Genomic DNA, 21,716 nt, shown 5'->3' with positions numbered 1-21,716 from the left:
GCAAATCCTTTCATCATGTCCCATCGCTTTATTGACTCATCAATCAAATATCCTGGGTGGCCCCCAGCTAGCCAGCTAGCTCCAAAGGGGTTAAAAATCTAATCTTTCAGCACATTGTGTGTCATGTGACCCCCACAAGTGTTCATGTGAGCTACAGTACAGTGTGTACAGACAGCTTCTCAACTCCCTCCATTCTTGGATGCAGCACATACTACCTTTCAAATTATCTTTTTAAAGGATTGATACACTGGAATTGTTTATGAAAATCCATCCCAAACTCTGGTGCTTTCATGAAAAGCAGCCTGCTAATAGGCTTCACCTCCCTTCAACATGCAATGAGCATCCTAAATGTTAACTGTTTCATCTTGTAATTGTTGAAAAATAATGTACATTAAAAAATGGTATATATTAAAAGTTATGATTAGAAAATGCATGCAGCACAATATAGAGAAAATTCTACTTAGCAGAAGATATATTAATGGAAAAACACACAATATATAGTGTTACTATTTATGTTGATATTTAATTTTACTGTTACTATTTAATTTAAGTTACTATACTTATTTATGGTAAAAAAAGAAATGCTAATACTTCATGAATATCACGTTTATTATTTCCAGTAAAAACAACTGTTGTTGTTTGGGGATGGGACAGATTTATTATTCCCACACAATTCAGAACCACAATTAAGGAAAATGTTGAACTTGGGAGGAGCTGGGTTGAATTTATTTTTCCCACTTTAATCATAACCACATTTGCAAAAGTGTGGACTTTGGGGGTGGGGAGGGGTGTTGAGGTCAAACTGGCTATTTTCACTCCAAACGTAAGGTATTAGAAGTTGGTGAAGGTCAGATCTATTATTCACACTCCATACTTAACCACAATAGGGATAGTGTTGGACTTTGTGGCGGGGGCAGATTTACTATTCACGTTACAAATGTAACCATATTTGGGAATGTTTTGGACTTTGGATGGTGGAAAGTTCAGATTCATTATTCCAATTCCAAACTTGACCCTATTGAAGAAAGTGTTGGACTTGGGAGGAGGGGGATCACATTTTTGTTTTTCCCACTCCAAACTTATTCACATTGGGAAAAGTGTTGGACTTTGGGGGTAGGTAGGGGTGTCAGGGTCAACTTGACTATTCCCCCTCCAAATGCAACCACGTTTAAGAAAGTGTTTGACATGGGGGAGATCAGATTTACGATTCCCACTCCAAACTTAGCCATATAGGGGAAAGTGTTAGATTGTCAGGAGGTTATATTTAATATTTCCTCTCCAAATGTAACCACATTGGGGAAAATGTTGGACTTTAGGTGGGTCACATTTACTTTTCCCACTCCAAACATAACGATATAGGAGAAGATGTTTGGCTTTCAAGGGGTCAGATATACTGTTCCACCTACAAACTAAGCTACATTGTGGAAAGTGTTGGACATTTGAGGAGGTGGCAGGTTAAATATTCCCACTCCACATAGGGCAAAGCTGTGGACTTTCTGATTTACCATTCACATTACAAATTCCACCACAATGGGGAAAGTGTTGGGCTTTGGAGGAGCCAATTTAGTAGTACCACTACAAACATAACCATATTGGGGGGAAAGTGTTGTACTTTGGATGTGGCCATTTTACTTTTCAAATTGTTCAAAAAGAATATATATTACAACATTGAAATAATCATTTTATAATAAAAATCCCCAAAAATCAGAAAAATGTGAAAGACAGAGAAGCAACAAACTTTACAATTATTAAATAAATAAAGTTTTCCAATAATAAAATAATTATTCATGAAAATAAGTAAAATGAAAAACAAAAAAATTAAATGAATTTGTAAAACACAGATAACAACAACACCATTAATAGAAACTAGAATTGAAGCAAAATGTATTTAATTGCATTAATATATGTAATAATTTAAACAAACACTGAGGGCCCGATTTCAAGCCCATCTGGAAAGCCCTCCATAAGGCTTGGATCCGGTGGGCTTTCCAGACGAAACGTGCTCCGGGTGTCCGAGCGAGCAAGTACAATGCGTCCTTAAGCATACGGACTCAATTCGCTCGGACTTCCATTGAAGTTTATGGGAGCCTGCCTACAGACTCATACACAGGCTCCCATTGCAGAAAATGGGTGGGTGGGTAAAAGCGTACACCCTGTGGCGGGCACCCAATGGTGCGCGCCACACTGTACATGCTTGGATCGGGGAGACCCATGGGTAGCCCCCCGTGACCAATTTGGTGGTCCCCAGGTGAAGGGGGGCCTGCTACAGACCCCTGAAGCACGCCTTCCGGAGCTTTTTTGAGTCAGACGCTACAACTCCATCCGGCTGATCGATGCGTGCATCGTACTTGGTCGCACAGAAATCGGACTCATTGCTCTGCACGAGTCGACCATGTTGTAGTCGTCCGGAGGGCTTCGCTGACGGGTACAAGTTGCTCGGAGTGCTAGGCAATATTCACTTTGTACTTGCTGGCACGTCGATCGGAAACCGGGGCTACGAATCGGATGTGCTTGCTACGGATACCGTTCGGAGCCCTTCCGAGCGAGCTCAGAATTGGGCCCTTAATTTGAATATCAGTACAAATTTTGGGGGGAAACTGCTCATAAAAATATATGTATTAAATATTTATTTCACTACGTAGAAATTTGGGAGAATTTTAAATTAACAAATGCAAAAAATAAAAAAATAAAAAAAAGAGAAATTCCAACATTTATCTAAAAAACAAAAATAATGATAATTTGTTTTATTCATTGATTAAAAAAAAAATCAATTCTAAATATGTTTTTTAAAAACAATATTTTTTAAAGAACTCACCACAAAATTTAATCACAAAAATATTAAAAAACATTTTTAAATATGCTTTCCTCCCTATTCCCCCATAAATCCAACATCAATCTCCTAGAATTATATTTTAAAAAATGACAAATATTTTTACTACAAAATAACATAATACAAATACACATTAAAATGTACATTACAGCAGTATACTTTTACAATGATATTAAAATATAGAGCTACAGGAAACTCGATCCCTTCCTCACAGGAGCTCTGTGATACCCTTGCCGACCACCTCCACAACAAGATAGCAACCGTCTACAGAAAATTTGATTCCCAATCCTCCAACCTCTTCAGCAACTCATCAACCAAAACCACTAACCACCCGCTTAACACATGGGAAGAACTCAGCGCACCAACATCTACTACCCTGATGAGTGCCATCAGTCCACCGACCCATGCCCCTTTCGCCTCTTCAACCTCAGAAGCAACAAGATCAGTCACCAGCTCACCACAATCCTCAATGCCTCCATAACTACAGCCACCTTTTCCAATGCATTAAATACACAGAGGTTAGACCCCTTCTGAAGAAACCTTTGGCAGACCACAGCGAGCTCCAGAGCTACCATCCGATCTCCTTTCTCCCGTTCACCGCCAACTCACCAATCATCCGGAGAGAAACTCATCCCAATCTGGTTTCAGAGCCAATCACAACACTGAGACATCCCTGATGGCCGCTACAGATGGCATCAGAGTCCTCCTCAACAGAGGAGAATTGGCCATCCTTGTCCTTTTGGACCTCTCTGCACAGATGATGCATTCAGATGGATGGCATCCTTCCTCATGGGATGCGCCCATAGAGTTTACCTCCCTCCTTTCACCTTGCAACCTTAACACACCATCTGTAGGGTACACAAAGGCTCATCCCTCAGCTGAACCCTCTTACATGTCTACATGACACCACTTTCAGACTTCGTCAGATCCCACAACATCATCATCTCCTATGCTCATGACACGCAGCTTGTCCTCTCACACTCAACAGACCCCAAGCAAGATGGCGGCCGGGTGTTTGGCCGGTTGAGCTGGGCAGCTGCTTACCTCCCGGTCCTCCACCACCACTGAAAAAGTCGGAGCTTGTGTTTCTGTGTCGTTCCATGGGAGAGCTCTGGTGACTGCTCTCTCACTAGCAAAGAGACTGTTTCTGTTTCTGTTTCCGCGGTCCGCGGTCTTTTCGGCTGTAAACTTCTATTGCTGGCGATTTCCCGCTCACAGCCTGATGCCGCCCAAAGCACTGAACCGGGCGTCCCGCGCCAAACAAACTATTCCTCCGGCTAGATCACGGCCCGCCCATAATGCCGGGACTCACGAGGATGCTGTACAGAGAAGCCCTACTGAAGAGCAAACTTTCGAGCAGACATCTGATCCTATGCCCAGTGATGTCAAACGCACCATCCCGTCCCTTTTCCTTAAGGTTCGGGGGGATAAGAACCTACCGCAAAACACTGTGCAGGCAGGTACGTCGCAGCCACAACAGCAGCCGCGGTACTCTGACTCTGCTCCGTCACCCACCCCTGATGTTAGGGGTCCGGAGGTTGAGGCTACTTCTCGAGGTGCTATGCTTAACACTGAATCACCAAAGAACAGGATTATGGGTACTGTAGTTTCAACATCAATCACATCAGCTACTACTTTGGAAGTTCAGCAAAAGGGTGTAGCTTTCAAAGATCCTTACCAAAACCCTACAGACACGAATATTTATGATGGGGCAAACAATATAGAAGCTTCTCGACCCCTAATGGGTGTTTGTCAATCGGAGGGCGGCAGCTCAGAAGCCCAAGACAAAATCTCAACCGGGGACGATTTCTATTCTATGTCTGATCGTTCTTCTGTCGAAAGTTAGGTGAAGGGATGGCTGAGCGAGGGCTTCTCAGGTGGTGAGGGCGATGAAGACCTAGTAAACGAACTGAGGCAAATATCTATGGAGAACATGCAAGAAGATTTCTTGGGTGTGGGGAGTCTGCAAGGGTCTGATGATTCTTCAAATTGGGCGTATCAGGATTCGCCCAACCCCAACCCTAAAGCTAAAACTAATACTCCATCCCTTATTGCTCCACCTGTTGCTGCTAGCACCCAGAATTCTTTGGACCGCGAACATCGAAAAATCACGCTTGACACCATTTATGATGTCATCATGGCACATAGGGCAGAGGCTCAGGCGGATAGCACTCACACTCAAAACTCGCTGAAGAAGCTACAGACCTCTCTACGAAGAGTCGCTAAGTCCTGCGCTGATACTGCCATTAGAATCGGCGAAGCAGAAACTCGCATATCCACGTTAGAGGATGAGGTGACTTCACAGAAAAAAGAGATTACGGCATTGAATGCCCAAAAGGATGACTACGTCTGGAAGCTTACAGATTTGGAGAACAGGATTAGACGAAATAACCTCAGAATTCTTGGGGTTCCAGAGGGAAAGGAAGGTGCAGACCCCCTTCTATTTGTAGTGGAGCTCCTATTCCTTTTCCCGAAAGTACCTGTTGGGATTGGAAAACTGAGGTTCAAAGGGCTCACCGATTTCCATTTTTTCAGAGGAAGACAACTGGTCAAGAGAACCCTTTCCCTAGAGCTATTTTAATCTCACTGAACCATTTTTTGGACCGCGAAGCTCTTTTTGACCTGGCCCGCCCCAATAAGAGAGCTCATGCCAAAGGGTGTGAGTTCTTTGTGCGCCCGGATTTCTGCCAAGCAACAGTGGACCTTAGGTGGAGATTTCGACAACTAATCCCTAAGTTCCAAAAGAAAGGGGCACAGGTTTTTTTACAAAATCCTGCTAGGCTGAAAGTTATTATTAAGGGGCGGACCTCGGTTTTTACGGATGAACGCACCGCCAAGGAATCTCTACAGAAGCTCTAGATTGGGGTTCTTTTTTTTTTTCTTCTCTAGGAAATCCTCTGTCTCTTCTCGAGCCTGGCTCAGTTTGACTTTTGATTTATGTGATGTTTTTTCGGTGTTTTTTTTGTTTTTTTTTGTTATTGAGATAATACTGAGATAACACTGAGATAATGCTGATTAAGCTAAAGCTAAAGTTTAGTAAGGCTTAGTAAATCTATAGCAACTCCTAACTTCGAACTCCGAACTCAGGTAGACTGTAGCCTGTGATTTATAATGCATGATATTGGCTATGGATAAATGTAGCCCTGGGTATGTTAAGTCTAGATATTAGTTTGATTGGTACAATAATTTTTTTTTTTAGGGGGTATTATCCCCCTCTCTTTTTTTGTTGGGTGGTGTGTTCTGGGAGGAGTGGGCAGCCTATCTCGCCATCTACTGGGACCATAGTCCCTGTGCTTCATGGGAAGGGTAAGGGTGGGCTGGGTGGGGGGTGGCAGACTAGGGTGGGAGTGGAGGGTGGGTTGGTGTGGGAAAGCGGAGGTGAAGGGGGGTGTAAGAATAAATCAGCATTGACAGCTATATTTGTATCTTTTTGCTTGAACCCAAAGTGTTCTTTTTTTGAAATTAGTAGACTTATGTTTCTTCAACTTGTGGCAATGCTATCATCTGTATTTGTATCTGGGTTTGGGTCAAATGGTTATATATGGTTCAAAACTAACTAACAATCCGCAAAATGAGAACAATATCTTTATGTTCTTTGAACATATGTGGACTCAATGACTACAAAAAAAGACTGGTCTTGGCTAAGATAGTTAGTGGTTTCTCCTGGGACATTTTGTGTCTTCAGGAGACACATATTGCTTGGGCTAATAGGACATGGCTCAAAAAGATTGGGATGGAGTTAATTGCCTGCTCAAAGCAATCTTTTAATAGTCGAGGTGTGGCAATCTTATGCAAAGCTGGGGTTTTTTCTTGCAAGAAACATAAGGAAGACCAAAAAGGAAGGTGGGCTATTGTTGAGGCACTGTTCGGCAATAATGAGACAATTACCATTTGTACAGTTTACGGTTCAAACTTGGACGAACCTGAGCTATATGATTTCTTAAATACAGAACTTGCAATGTGGCCTCAACCGGTTATATTTTGCGGGGACCTTAATATACACATAGATGTATTAGTAGATCTTAGGTCTGTTTCTACATATTTCGGACGAAAACCGAGAGTGTACAAATCCCTACGCAATCTAGTTCGCAAGCATGGTCTTTATGACACTTGGAACAAACTCAATAATACACATCAAGGAAGCACATTCTATTCAGCTCCACACAACAAACTAGTTCAGCTCGATTATATATTTGCCTCCCCTTTTATTTTGGAAAAAGCAACCATTACTGTACTGCCAAGACTAATCTCTGACCACAACCCTCTTATGCTAAAATTTGAGATATCTGCTGCGCCACCAGCAAGATCAAATTGGACTTTTGATAGGAAGCTTTTAGCTGACAAAGACTATCGGGACCATATTAATTCTTGGCTGCCAGGATTTATAGCTACTAACAAAAACTCAGCCTCAGACACAGTTGTTTGGGATACTGTTAAGGCCGGTGTTAGGGGGGAAACCCTAAGATTCGCAATACGTAAGCGTATGACTCTCAGACACAAATTTGAACAATCTATTTTAAAGTTAAAGACACTCGAGTGTGAGTTAGCGCAGAAGATTAAGGATCGGTCGGACGTCACCATAGTACAAAACAAACTAATAAAACAGAGGTCTGTAATCTTTCAGCACTATGCTGATGAAATGGCCGCTAAATTTCAAACGTTTAGAAGGGAATGCTTTGAATACGGTGAGAAGGTGGGTAAAGTCTTGGCAAATAGATTAAGGCAAAAACAAATACAGGCCAAGATTGATAAAATTAAAGACATAGATGGGCTCCTACAAAATTCGGAATCTGATGTCCGTGAGGCATTCAAAACTTTTTATCAAAAACTATATTTGAATGAAGAAACCGGTGGCTCAGCTGAGTATCTGGAGGGGATCTCCTCTCCAGGTTTAGATCAGGCTCAGAAGGACACTCTTGCTACCCCCATAGATTGGGAGGAAATTAAATTGGCAATGCTCTCTTTACCGCGGGGCAAAGCAATGGGACCTGACTCGATTCCTTTGGAATTTTATATTGTGTTTCAGTCTGTCCTACGGGACCTACTAACCTCTTTATTCCAGATCGTATTTAGTGGTACAGCTTCTGATTCATGGTCTAAAACAACTATTATAGTTTTTAAAAAGAAAGGGAAGAAGGCGCTCGAACTTGCTTCATACCGCCCTATTACTTTAATTAACGCGGACAGCAAGATTTTTTCCAAACTTCTTGCTAGACGACTTGGAAAGGTTATAGCACCATTAATCTCTCATCGCCAGCACGGTTTTGTAGCAGGTAGAGGTACTATAGATCATATCCACCGAGTAATCTCTCTTTTGGATTGGTCTCAGGTGTCAGAAGTCCCAATAGGGGTAGCCCTGTTGGATGCCGAGAAGGCATTCGACAGGGTTTCCTGGGAATTTCTTTGGGCCGTCCTCCAGTGGAAAGGATTTCCATTATCCTTTATCAAAGCAGTACAAGCTCTCTATACCAGGCCCGCAGCCTCAATTCGTATATCTGGGCAGCACTCTGCGGAGTTTCAGATCTATAGAGGCACCCGGCAGGGCTGCCCCTGCTCTCCTCTTCTTTTCGCTCTTTATATCGAACCTCTCTTGGTAAAAATTGAGCAGGATTCAGAGATTATACCAGTTAAACCTATGTCTCATTCCATCAAAGTGTTAGCCTATGCTGACGATGTGGCAGTTGTCACAATGGATGTCGTTAAAGCGCTGAGTCGTATCAAAATAGTGACCATGGAATTTGGATCTCTATCCGGCTACAAACTGAATCTACATAAGACGCAAGTTCTCTTTACTGGCACTGATCCTCTTTCAGGTGTCAACACTGTCTCGGAGGCTGTATACTTAGGGGTCAAAATTGCCTCGAAGGTTGAAACAATTGTCAGTCTCAATCTCGATCCAATTCTAATTTCATCTAATAGAATGCTGGAAAATCTGGACTATTTACATTTATCTATTTATGGTAGGTGTAATGTCATTAAGATGGTGGTTTTCCCAAGATTTCTTTATTTCTTCCGCTCAATTCCTCTTCTTATACCTAACCTAGTTTTTACAAAAATAGAAAGAATGTGTTCCCGTTTTATTTGGGGGTATAAGAGGTCAAGAAGAGCCATTAAGAAACTTACTTTACCAATGGCAAGGGGGGGGTTGGGTATCCCCCAGTTTCAGTACTATTATTGGGCGGCAATGCTCTAATATATGGGGATTTTATTTTTTGGTCCTCAGGTATATTTTGATCCTGCTTCTTTACCCTCCATATACGAGCTTGTTTTAGGGCCAGAAGCCAATTATTTATTCTCTATATTTTTTGAGCCCAGCTATTACAAAATAACCCGTTTTAAGATCTTGGTGGCTGCAGCTGCAGTCTGGTTAAAAGTGCATGAACTTTTTACAATAAAGGAATATAATCGATACATGCCACTAGGAGAAATAGGGAAACTTCCTATGATTTTTTCAGATTCAATCATGCATAGATGGAACACTCAGGGGATTAGAGCCATTGGGGACTTATTTTCTAATAATCAGCTGATGTCTTTCTCCGAGCTTCAAGAGAAATATGGGCTACATCATATGGATTTTTTAAAATACCTTCAGATTCGAAGCTTTTTAGCTAAACTTATCTCAAGAGGTCGGATTAGTTTAGAAAAGAATCCAATTTTGGAATGTATAAAAAGGAAATGTAAGATATCCCAACTGTCCAAAACTATAACTGCAACCAAACAGGACGATCTTGCCTATTTTGAGCAACGCTGGGAATTGCGGCTGGGGATAGTCGGTGTTGATTTACAAGTAGTTTTGAATCTCTTGGATGCTGTTATATTCTCAGGCAGCTATAAAAGCCAATGCTATATGGCAATCTTTGATTTGTACTATTCTCCAGCGAAGATAGCCAAATGGGGTACAAATAAGGGGGATCGATGTCCTAGATGCAGCCAGAGGGCTGCTGATCTGTTGCACATGCTATTTGAATGTCCTGTACTTACCTCTTTTTTTAAAGAAATACACTGCTTTTTGAACTCAGGTTTAGGAGTCTTGGTTGAGATCACACCACAATTAGTACTCTTTGGTTATGATTTTGTTCCCAACAGCAGAAATCGCTCAACCCCAGAGAAAGGCTTCTTGTTTCTGTGTATGGCCATTTCCCGTTTATGTATTACCTCACAATGGCTTAGCTCGGAGGCACCTTCTTTTTCTATATGGAAAGCTAAATTGTTATCTTTGTATAATTTGGAAATTTCTCTATATAATCCTAAAAGCTCACGAAGGAAAGAATTTGGGTTCGCATTATGGGCCCCAGTGAGGAACTGGATTTGATTATTATACTTCTTTTCTGTGTATGCTCACTTATTATTGAATGATTATTGGTTGTTTTTTCTCTTTCTTTCTGATTGTAAACTTGCTTCATCGATGCTGATTTATCAAAAAAAAAAAAAGGAAAAAAAAAAAACAGACCCCCCCCTTGACAAAGACCAATTTCTACAACTGTATGAAGAACGTAGCAACACCGATGAAAGATAACTGCCTGAAACTCAACACTGACAAAGCAGAAGGTCTAATCTTTGGCAGACACACTGCCTTTTGTAATGACTCCTGGTGGCCAGCAGAGCTCAAACCTACCCCCACGCTGAAAGACCATGCCCACTACCTTGGCATCATCCTAGATAGGGAACTCTCCATGAAACATCAGGTCTATGCTGCCTCATCAGCCTGCTTCCACATGATCTGCATGCTCCAAAAAAATCTTCTGATGGCTTCCCAACAGCACAAGGAAAACTGTGATGCAGACCCTCATCACCAGCCGCACACTCTATGCCAGCACCACCACCGAACTCATGCAAAGACTCCAGACAATCCAGAATGCAGCAGCCAGACTGATCCTCAATCTGCCCAAGAGTACACAAATCACCCCGCACCTAAAATACCTCCACTGGCTTCCCGTTCAGAAGAGATGCCATTTCAAGCTCCTGACCCACATCTATAAAGCGCTCCACAACCAAAGACCAGCGTACATGAACCATTGCCTAATCTTCCACTAACCTACCAGAAACCTACACTCTGCACACCTCACTCTCGCTCAGACACCATGTATCTGCCACAGCCTCCCCAGACGATGCTCCTTCTCCACCTTGCCGCAATACCCTGGAACACCATTCCCCTCCACCGCCGCACTGTACCTTTGCTGACCCACTTCAGGAAGGAACTCAAGACATGGCTCTTTGACTGATATCTGCAGCACAGCAGCTGGATGCCCCCAGGGTGATTAGCCACACCAAAAAATAGTTCTTGATTGATTGATAGAGCATTTCAAATATTCTTACCTACGATAGTCTGCCCCGCAATATTTTTGAAATCACAATATTTAAGACAGAATATTTAAGCCTCATGATATTTGGGACATATTATTTTGATGGATCACTATTCAGTGCACCCCCCTGTGTTTTTCGATAGGGAATCCACTTCTTCTACGTTATCCCCATCAGTCCAGCATGCTACTCATTATAATTGGCAGCCAGGTAATATAGTTCAAAATATGGTACATCTAGTGCTCCTTCTGCCCCCAGGAACTTTGGGGCATATTAACAAGCGGCAGCGATAATTATCGCTAGCCGCGCTTAGCGAGAAAATAGTTATCGCCGGCTATCGCATAAATTTATCGCCATGCTAGAGCTGTATTAACAACACATAGCGCAATGGCGATAATTTCCCAGCGGTAGCGGTGTTTTCCATGGAACATCGCTGGTTTTCCAGCGATGTTCCATGGAAAACGGCAATAACCTTGCTGATACGACCCTGTGGTCGTATCAGCATAATCCACCCCAATGATAAGTATAGCTAAGTCTGCATTTTAGCAGATGTTAGTTTTTGGCGAAAACGTCTGTTTTCTCCAAAAACTAACGTCTACTAAAATGCGTAGGCAGCCTTGTAAATATTGCGATGTGCACATAAGCGATATTTACAAGGTTGTACTGCCCAGTGACGCCCACTTAGCATCTCAATAGAGATGCAAAGGGAGGCGTCGGGTAAAAGGGTGCTAACATGCGCTAATGCATGTTATCACCCTCTTGTAAATAGGGCGATATTTTTATCTCTGCTTTTTTGGCTTTAAAAGCGGAGATATAGCCCTTGTAAATATGCCCCTTTAGTTTGTGTAATTTTAACCAGTGCCTACCAGTTCTCCAGATCCAATCTACCAATTGTGAATATAGTTTCCTACATACAAATTTTAGAGCCAGATGTACAAAGAATCCATTCTGTTTTTCGAATTGACCTATGCACTAGTTCGTAAAAACCTGATTTTATTTTTGGTTGTAATTTGACCTACCTCATTAATATTAGTGTGGTAGGTTGTAAATTACAACCCATTATGAATCACTGCCATCTGAGGTCAGCAGATCACCATGTCTGTGATTGCTTTTAAATAACCACTCATTATTTTTTTTTTAAATGCAGCCCGTTTCCTTGAAAAAAACCAAAAGGTATATAAAAAAAAAATTAAAAGTTAAAAAATGTTTAAGGGTAGGCAGTGGTCTATTCCATTGGACCACTGCCGACTCTTAAAAAATGTTTTTGGTCAATATTCGCAAAGGTGAATGGGTCCTCAGTGTACCCCTTTCCATTTGCGGATGCCTTACCCCTACCTTTCAGTAACGGGAAAACATAAATGTTTTTGACGAGACTTCAGAAAACCAACTTTTTTCATTTACCTCCCCGACTGCACCCTGAAAATGCATTTTTCACTGCCTTTGACAGGAAGTAAATCTTCAGTTTTCAGGATGGGCAACTATGTTCAAAAGTTTTGTGAATACCAACAAATCTACAAGTTTGCGGGTGTTTACCACTGTATCATCCTGCCAGCCCAGGTACTCGTCAAGAACCAAGCCACACACGGAGAGTAGTTGTGCACTTCTTTATTCCGCTGCGTGTAAGTCAGAACTCAACTTTATAAGCCTGCCTTCAACTCATCCTTCTAATGCTTATGTCGCAAGCCTACGGTGTACAGTGGGAAACAAAAGAGTTCCATCGTTCTTTTATTTACAAGACACTACTACCACCATTGCCCCAAATTTAGAATTCCGACTCCCTCATGTCTGTGAGCAGATTTGGTCTACTCAAATTTGTTCATGAAAGTGATGACAAATGTTTCCATAATGAAATGGTCATTATTTAATTTACTATATGAAAAGTGATCAAATACTTAATACAAAATTATGTTAATAGGGCTCTAGCATTTTTGTTTTATTTGCTATTTTGTTCTACATTTACAACAGATATAAATAATTAATGTACTTTAATATTTAAAACAAAAATAATATTTCTTTCATTTTTCATTATCTCCCTATGGTTAAATATAGGAACAATTAAAAAAATTCATTAAACTTTATAAATTTCAATCAATCAATCAATCAATGACATTTATAGAGCGCGCTACTCACCCGTGAGGGTCTCAAGGCGCTGAAGAGGGAGGGGGGTGCTGCTACTGCTCGAATAGCCAGGTCTTGAGGTGTTTCCTGAAGGTGAGATGGTCCTGGGTCAGTCGTAGGTGTGCGGGGAGGGAGTTCCATGTCTTGGCTGCCAGGTAGGAGAACGATCTTCCTCCGGTGGTGGTTCTGCGAATCCGTGGGACGTGGCGAGGGCGAGGCTTGTGAAGTGGAGCTGGCGGGTGGGGGTGTAGAATGAGAGGCGGTTATTGAGGTTTTCGGGGCCCATGTTGTGGAGCGCTTTGTGTGCGTGGGTGAGCAGCCTGAACGTGATCCTCTTGTTGACGGGGAGCCAGTGCAGGTTTCTCAGGTGGGCAGATATGTGGCTGTGGCGAGGGATGTCGAGGATGAGTCGTGCGGAGGTGTTCTGTATGCGCTGAAGACGTTTCTGAAGTTTGTCTGTGGTACCTGCGTATAGGGTGTTCCCGTAGTACAGTCGGCTGGTGACGAGGGCCTGCGTGACCGTCTTTCTGGTTTTGGTGGGGATCCACCGGAAGATCTTTCGGAGCATGCGCAGGGTGTTGAAACATGAGGATGAGACTGCGTTGACTTGCTTGGTCATCGTGAGGGAGGAGTCCAGGATGAATCCTAGGTTGCGTGCGTGGTCCGTGGGTGTCGGTGCGGTGCGGTGCCCAGCGCCGAGGGCCACCAGGAGTCGTCCCTGGCGGATGGGGATTGTCCGAGGATGAGGACCTCCGTCTTCTCCGAGTTGAGCTTCAGACGGCTGTGCTTCATCCATTCTGCAACATCTTTCATTCCGTCCTGGAGGTTGGTTTTGGCGGTGGATGGGTCTTTGGTGAGGGAGAGTATCAGTTGGGTGTCGTCGGCGTAGGAGATGATTTTGATGTTGTGTTTGCGTGCGATGGTGGCGAGGTGGCTCATGTAGATATTGAAGAGGGTTGGGCTGAGTGAGGAGCCTTGGGGTACGCCGCAGATGATCTTGGTGGCCGCGGAGCGGAAGGGAGGGAGGCGGACTCTCTGGGTTCTGTCGGAGAGGAATGATGTGATCCAGTCCAGGGCCTTTCCTTGGATCCCAGTGTTGTAGAGGCGGGTTATTAGGGTGCGGTGGCAGACGGTATCAAAGGCTGCTGAGAGGTCCAGGAGGATGAGAGCGGCTGTCTCTCCGTTGTCCATCAGGGTCCTGATGTCATCAGTGGCTGCGATGAGGGCGGTCTCGGTGCTGTGGCTGGCTTGAAATCCGGACTGGGATGGGTCGAGCGAGTTGTTTGCTTCGAGGAATGCAGTCAGCTGTTTATTGATGGTCTTCTCGATGACTTTAGCCGGGAAGGGGAGAAGAGAGATGGGGTGGAGGTTTTTGAGGTCTTTGGGGTCCGCTGTGGGTTTCTTCAGAAGGGCGTTGATTTCTGCGTGTTTCCAGCTTTCAGGGAAGGTGGCTGACGTGAAGGAGCTGTTTATGACGTTTCGGAGGTGGGGTGCGATGATGGTGTTGGCTTTGTTGAAGATATGATGCGGGCATGGGTCGGAGGGGGAGCCAGAGTGGATGGTGTTCATGACGTGGGTGGTGTCTTCAGTGCTGATGGGGGTCCATGCGCTGAGGGTGGTGGTGGGGGTCGTTGGTTTGGTGGCTGGAGGCGGAGTCTGGGGTCCAAAACTGTCGTGTATATCTGTGATCTTGTGGTGGAAGAATGTGGCGAGGGAGTTGCAGAGGTCTTGCGACGGTGTGATGTCGTTGTTGCTGGCACTGGGGTTGGAGAGCTCTTTGACGATGCTGAGAAGTTCCTTGCTGTTGTGTGGGTGTTGTTATCCAGCCGCTCTTTGAACGATGTCCTTTTGGTGGTGCGGATCATCTGGTGGTATTCGCGGGTGGCGCTTTTGAGGGCTGTCATGTTTTCTGATGTCCGTTTGTGGCGCCAAGCTTTTTCGAGGGTTCGGCATAATTTCTTTGCGACTTTGAGGGCGTCTGTGAACCATGAGGTTTTTCTGTTGCCAGTCTTGCCTGGGGGTTTCTTCAGTGGAGCGAGGTCGTCGGCGCAGTTGGTGATCCACTGTGTGAGATTGTGTGCTGCGTCGTTGGTGTCAGGAGTGTTGACAGGTGGGTTCTGGCTCAGCGATGTGGTCAGCTGGTCTGTGGTGACTTTGCTCCAGCATCTGCTGGGGATCTGTAGTCTGTGGTGGTGGGATGTAGTCTTCTTGAAGGTGAAGTGGATGCAGCTGTGGTCGGTCCAGTGTAGTCCGGTGGAGTGGCTGAAGGAGACGTGGTTGCTGGCGGAGAAGATGGGGTCGAGCGTGTGGTCAGCGAGGTGGGTGGGCGTGTCCACCAGCTGCTTGAGTCCGAGGTTGTCGAGGTTGTCGAGCAGGGTGGTGGTGTTGTTGTCGTTCTTTTTCTCCAGGTGGAAGTTCAGGTCACCTAGGAGGATGTACTCTGGTGAGGCTAGGGCCTGCGGGCTGATGAAGTCGGCGATGGTTTCGCTGAATTGTGTCCGTGGGCCCGGGGGTCTGTAGATGAACGTTCCTCTGAGGGTGGTCTGGGGGTCGGTGTGGATCGGGAAGTGTAGGTGTTCGGCGGCGGTGAGAGTGTCTTCGGCGTTGGTCGTGACGCTGATGGTGTTCCTGTAGATGATGGCGATTCCTCCTCCAGTTTTGTTGACACGGTCTTTCCGGGTGATTTTGTAGCCGTCCGGGATGGCTATGGTGATGTCGGGGGCCGAGGAGGCGTTCATCCAGGTTTCCGTGAGGAAGGCGACGTATGGTGCTGTTGTATCAAGGAGTTCCCAGAGTTCGACGGCGTGTTTGTGGACAGAGCGGGTGTTGAGGAGGATGCACTTGAGGAGGTTGTTGCTGTGTTCGGTGGGCGGGGTGCAGGTTCAGAGGCAGGTGAATTTGCAGGCTTGGCAGGTGAAGGGTCCGTGGGTGCACTTCGGGGTGGCTCGGTGGCAGGCGGCAGGTCGTCCGGTGTTGAGTGCGATGAGGGTGGCGGTGTTGTATCTTAGTCAGGTGCCCTGGCATCGGCTGAGAAACATAAAGTAGAAAATAGTTTTCTTTTTTTGTATTTTAGGTATGAGTTCAATTTTCCTGTGTTTCACTACATCTAGGACTCACAGGTTCTGGCAGGTTGTATGGTTCCAACTGCATTATATTGAGACTTGTGTACACTTTTGTTGGTTCACTGTTCTGCAGTAGCATTTCCACCTTTATTGGTCCTGACAAAAGCCCGGTTAAAAAAAAATCTAGGGGCTGAAACATGTAGACCTAGTCCTCACGGACTCATTACAGTTATTCTTTTAAACTGTATTTGCACTGTTTTTAGTTTTGGCACCAGGGTAGCATTTATTAAAATTGGTTAGTATCCTGATAGCTAATTTTAACCTCACTTGTCTTTCACCTCAATACATCACTAGCACTGCAACCATCATCCTCCTAATTTTCAAACCATCTCCTCATCTCTTTTTGATATCATAGTGGACATTTCCTCCTTTTTGCCACTTATGGAAACATCTGTTTCAACTCCCTTCTACTTTTGAGAAGCTTGCAACCCTTGATCCCTAGAGGGCATGCATTGGAGTGGATATCCCAAATGATGAAGCAGGCCACTTTGGTGGGTGATGAGACTCCGTTGTTTCCTTAAAAACTTCTTTCATTCTACTTAGTATTTTCTGGCTGACTCTAGAGACCATAGTTTTTTTCTTTATGTGTGACTATTTCGGCAGGGGAACAGAACACTATTGATCTATAAACATTTTCCCTAAGACCCTCTTTTTGAATATTTATTCATACAATATGTGTGGGTAAGCATACGGTAGCTCAGGGCTGTCTCAATAGCATTTGGTGCCCATTTATTGGCCTAACTCCTGTCTGACGAGTTTCACTGAACTTCAAGCTCTGTTAGTGTTTCCAGGGTCTTTACTTTAAACAGTACAATGTAGCTTGCATCCTATTTGTTTGCTTTCTGCGTCCAATTTTTTCTCTTATAGCTTTTTTGATAGGTATGGTTTTGTGTACTTACCTGAATTTTAAGATTTTTCAACTGTGTTTCTTGTGGTTTACATTTGCTATCAGCTCATGTTATAGATATCGTTGTCATAAAAAAAGAAACATACAAAGGAATTTGAGGGTAGATCTTCATACATTTCTAAGCAAACAATTTTGCATTGTCTTATTTGTTTATGAAGTTCTGTTGTGACAATGTAACAAGGGCAGCAGATACCTACCTAGCTCAGTAAACCATAAGAGATATGATCATGGGCATTACCTTTTAACTGAGCAACATGCCTCCATCAGAGATCCGTAAGGCTATAATATTAAAGTTAGCGCACCTTCATAACGCATTACTGCTTAGATGTGGATACACATTTCAGAAGGCAAGACTTTATTAAAGAACATCTTTCAATTTATCCTAATTCCTCATAGCTTTTGGCTGTAAGTTTGTTTTTCTCGCTGATCTTCTGGTGTGTGTTCAAAGCATGATAACCTATGAAAGATCCATTGCAGGAAAAGAACATTTTCTTACATATAAAGGTAAGAAGCTCTTTCTATCTCTAACTCTATTGTGTGCAATTCCATTACATCTCCAGTTGGGTTTGTATTGTGGTAGTCTTACATTTAAATTATTTTATGCTTTTCCCACTATTTCAGAAAGTTGCAATATAGAATGGATGCCAGTAGTGGGCCTTTCATTACTCCTCTGACATCACTGTTGTTTATGTCACTTAAGGTGACAGAAAAGACATGTAAATGGGAGAGTTTGAATTTGGAATATAATATTGGTTGGATCCAACTTGATGTCAGTGGGTATTTCTAAAGGATGGGAAAGTGTGAAAGATCTTGATTCTAGGAATGCAGGGCATCATTCACAAATGTAGTTACACCTAAGCTGAATTTACACACTATCAATTGACACAGCCAAATTGATTCGCTCACAATATTCACCTATTTTTAAGTAGTAGTAAATGTCCCCAGTTTTGGGCTGACTGGTGTTTTAAGTAGCTGGAGTGATGGAGCTGCCCTATTTTACCATCGTAGGCACTGATAAAGGGTTGCTTGTTGCATGAATTTAAAGGTATGTGCTGTTTTGGGCTGGAAATATAGGAACATTTGATAATTCATTTAAAGTAAAGTACAGAACATAACACAATAGCTTACTCAAAGTAACATAACACAATTAAAACATATCATGGCAAAACACAGCAAAATAATGAAAACAAAATGCAACACAACAACCACAGTACACGACAACAAATCACATTCTAATAATGTAGCACAAAAGCAAAACAGCACAAAAATAATGGAACATATCACCACCACAACAAAATGCAAGATAACAAATATGCACAAAGTTGTTAAACATCATTATCTTCTGAATACTTTTTTAATAATAAGGCTGTAAAAGGTGTTTGGAGCTAGCACTGTCTTAACATATCACCAAGGTCATGAAATTACCCCCTTCAAAAATATTCTGTGTTCCAGCCTAAGTGTTTGGATATGAGATCTACTGTTGAAATGTGCTTCCATATATCCATATTGCTATTTTCTTTAATGTGTCCCATATTTATTTGCTTTGTCTCTCTTTTCTATTAGTGTTTCTATTACACAATGAAAAGCAGAAAATGTACTCAAGGTGCAGTGGTGGCAGGGATTTCAACGTCTCATCTGGTAAATTGGCATTATGCTTTAGCACATTTCTGTAAATTCTTTAACTACATATTACAACAGTCGGTTTTGTTTTGCTTTGATGTAATGCTTACAGAGCTCTTTCGTCTGGTTTCTACCTATTAGACCTCGAGAATTTTAATGTTATTATTCAAAGTTTGTCTATTACTCCAAGGGCTTTATTGCGAGTACGGCGGTCCACAGGACCGCCATAATCGTTGCAGCGGTCCAACCACCACCACACTGGCGGACCACCTGCCATAATTTGAGTGTGGCAGTCAGACCACCACAAGACCGCCGGCTCCGTTTGGGATCAAGGATCCTGTTGTGTTGACGGTCTGGAAATGGGCAGGAATATGCTGGCAGTGGTGATGAGGCACTGCAGAGCATATTCTGAGTTTAATTTCCACCACACTTTTCATGGCGATGTGCCCTCCATTAAAAGAGTGGCGGACAAGGAAGTTTAGGCCCCCCTGCCATTTCTGGGCCTGCGGTGCATGCAGGGTGGCACATGTTGTGCCCCCCTGGAATTGCAACCCCGCTCCAGCATGGTATAGCATGCACGACATGGTGTATGCCACACCAAGCAAGAATGTGCTGCAGGCGCTGGCATGGCAGCGGTCTGCTGTTAAGACTCTCCTATGAGCCTAACTGACCACCGCCGTGAGACCACCGCAGCACCGCCCGCCCATCATGGATTACACTCATAATCTGGTGGGCGCACTAGGGTCTTGGCGGTCCTCCTGTCAGCATGGCGGGCCAAAAGGAGGACTGCCAAACTTGTAATAAGGCCCTAAGTGTGAATAAGGCCCGACTTCCACAATTCTGAATTACAGTGGAATTACAATGGAAGTATAGTTGTTGAGTGTAGAATAGTTTTAGATAAATAACACATAATCATCCAAACTTATTAACATTTTTCCAAAAATCATATTGGCGGTGCTGAGTATGAACATTGTAAAAAAAAACTTTAAGAGGCATTTCCAGGAGAGTAGTTGGTGAAAACAGTCTTTTACTCCTGAAAGATAAGTTGATAAATGTTTGGGGTTCTTGGCGGAGTAATTAAAGTCTCTTGTCAGTTTAGCAGTTCGGAAATGGAGGGTGCAGACTTGTGTATCATGTTTTGCCCTGTCTAGCCTGATAGTGAATAGATTTATCAAGGCTTGTAGCAACATCTTCAATTTTTGTTTCAGTAGGTGTTAATGGGTTGATGTATGGCCAATAAAGATATATATGTTAGTTAACTGTGGTCTGTGGTCCTTCTTCTGTCCAGCTGTATCTATGTGGTCCTGGTCTTATTCATGTTCCTGGATGTGCCTGTAAACATTTTTACAATTTTCATAATCAGCACTCTTAATAGTTGTATACTTTGCTTACTGTCAGAGAGTAACTTGGTCCTTCCTTAGAAACACAGAGATAGGCGTTGTGCTGGCTCCAGTTCAGCAAATGTATGGGTTGGCCTGTTCCTGCCATTTCTTGCAAAATGCTCTGATTACTTACAGTAATTACTCCTATTCTTAGCTGTACTGGTACCAGTTATTAAATTGGAGGCATGCTCCAAAATGCAACCCACCCAACCGGGATCCAAAAAAGTGTCTGGATTCCCAGCATCCTGATGAAATACCAAGCAGTATGGCGAAGGTCCAGGGCCGGACTGGTCGTAGCGGGCACCGGGCGTTTCTCCAGTTGGCCGCTATGGTGGGGGCCGGTTTCAGGCCCCATGGGGGCCGTTTTTGTTACCGGGGGCTGGCAAATTGCCGGCCCCCTGTAACAAAATCAGCCGAAACTGGCCCCAACAAACAGCTCGGCCGCACTCCCCACCGGGGGAGGGGCGGCCGAGCAGTTTGCCAAGGCCGGTTTTGGTTCCCAGTCCGGCCCTGCTAAGGTCAGATATTTCCAGAACAGAAGGTGGAAAGTAATGACTGGTATGATCCCAAATAGGACTAGGGATAATTAATATTCGATATGTAATCGAATCATTACCTGTACATCCATTGTTCTGGTATCAATTGTTACATATGAGGAATACCAAAGTAATAAAAAGACCTTCAACAATCCAAGAGAAGAACAGATATCACAAACCAAACAATATGAACACCCCAGTGATCACACTATCCCTTAAAGTTTCAGAACTCAGACCTCCACATCAAAGGCATTGTTTCTATTTCTCATCCATTCGGTCTTTTATGGCAGATAAATGTGTTCACTGAAGACCAAGTACCGCTCTAAGTATCACTGCTATAGATATCCCTGAATACAGCCCAATATGAAACCTAACTCCTTATGGAGCTCCATTTAATACCCTTCCTCCTAAATATATGGGATTGGGAAAAACAGGCAAAGGAATGTCCTTACTTAATTTGCCACTGCTACTACTTTTGGCATAAAAATAAGGTCTATTCTTAAAATAATGTCATCCTACCTAATGGATAGAAAAGGTAGATGAACAAGGAATGCTCCCAGTTCCAGCGGTTTATGGCAGAAGTGATTACAACTCAAAAAAACACTTTCATTTTTTAACCTTTACATAAAATGAGTCTATGGGCTCAAAAGGATGGTACTGTGAAGCTTTTAGAATGAACACTAAATCCCAGGTAGGAGTTAAAAGACGAAACATGGGACAAGCAAGATAAAATATTATTTTAATGTTTCCCTAAAATTTAAAAAATTCTAATGCTATCACAAGCAATCTTGTAAGCTTTTAGTGCCTCCCACTGGGATCTGCATGTGGAAATAGCGATATTTTTATTGAAATCATAACTTAAAAATTCCAGAACTGAAACAGCCGATATTTTAATGGAAC

General features: G+C 43.3%; 1 protein-coding gene across 1 annotated transcript in view; it reads left to right on the top strand.

The window, feature by feature from the left end:
* The window catches only part of LOC146812970 (killer cell lectin-like receptor subfamily F member 1), a 221,483-nt gene that overhangs the window by 126,288 nt on the left and 73,479 nt on the right, over positions 1-21,716 (top strand). The window contains exon 3 of the mRNA XM_085614649.1: positions 18,842-18,916. Within this exon, the coding sequence (XP_085470775.1) occupies positions 18,842-18,916 (75 nt within the window). The remainder of the gene's footprint in view (positions 1-18,841; positions 18,917-21,716) is intronic.

The sequence above is a fragment of the Triturus cristatus genome, chromosome 7 (genome assembly GCF_964204655.1).
Source record: "Triturus cristatus chromosome 7, aTriCri1.1, whole genome shotgun sequence".
Lineage (NCBI taxonomy): Eukaryota > Metazoa > Chordata > Amphibia > Caudata > Salamandridae > Triturus > Triturus cristatus.
The sequence above is the reverse complement of the archived record's forward strand: the minus strand, read 5'-3'. Positions and strand labels throughout refer to the sequence as shown.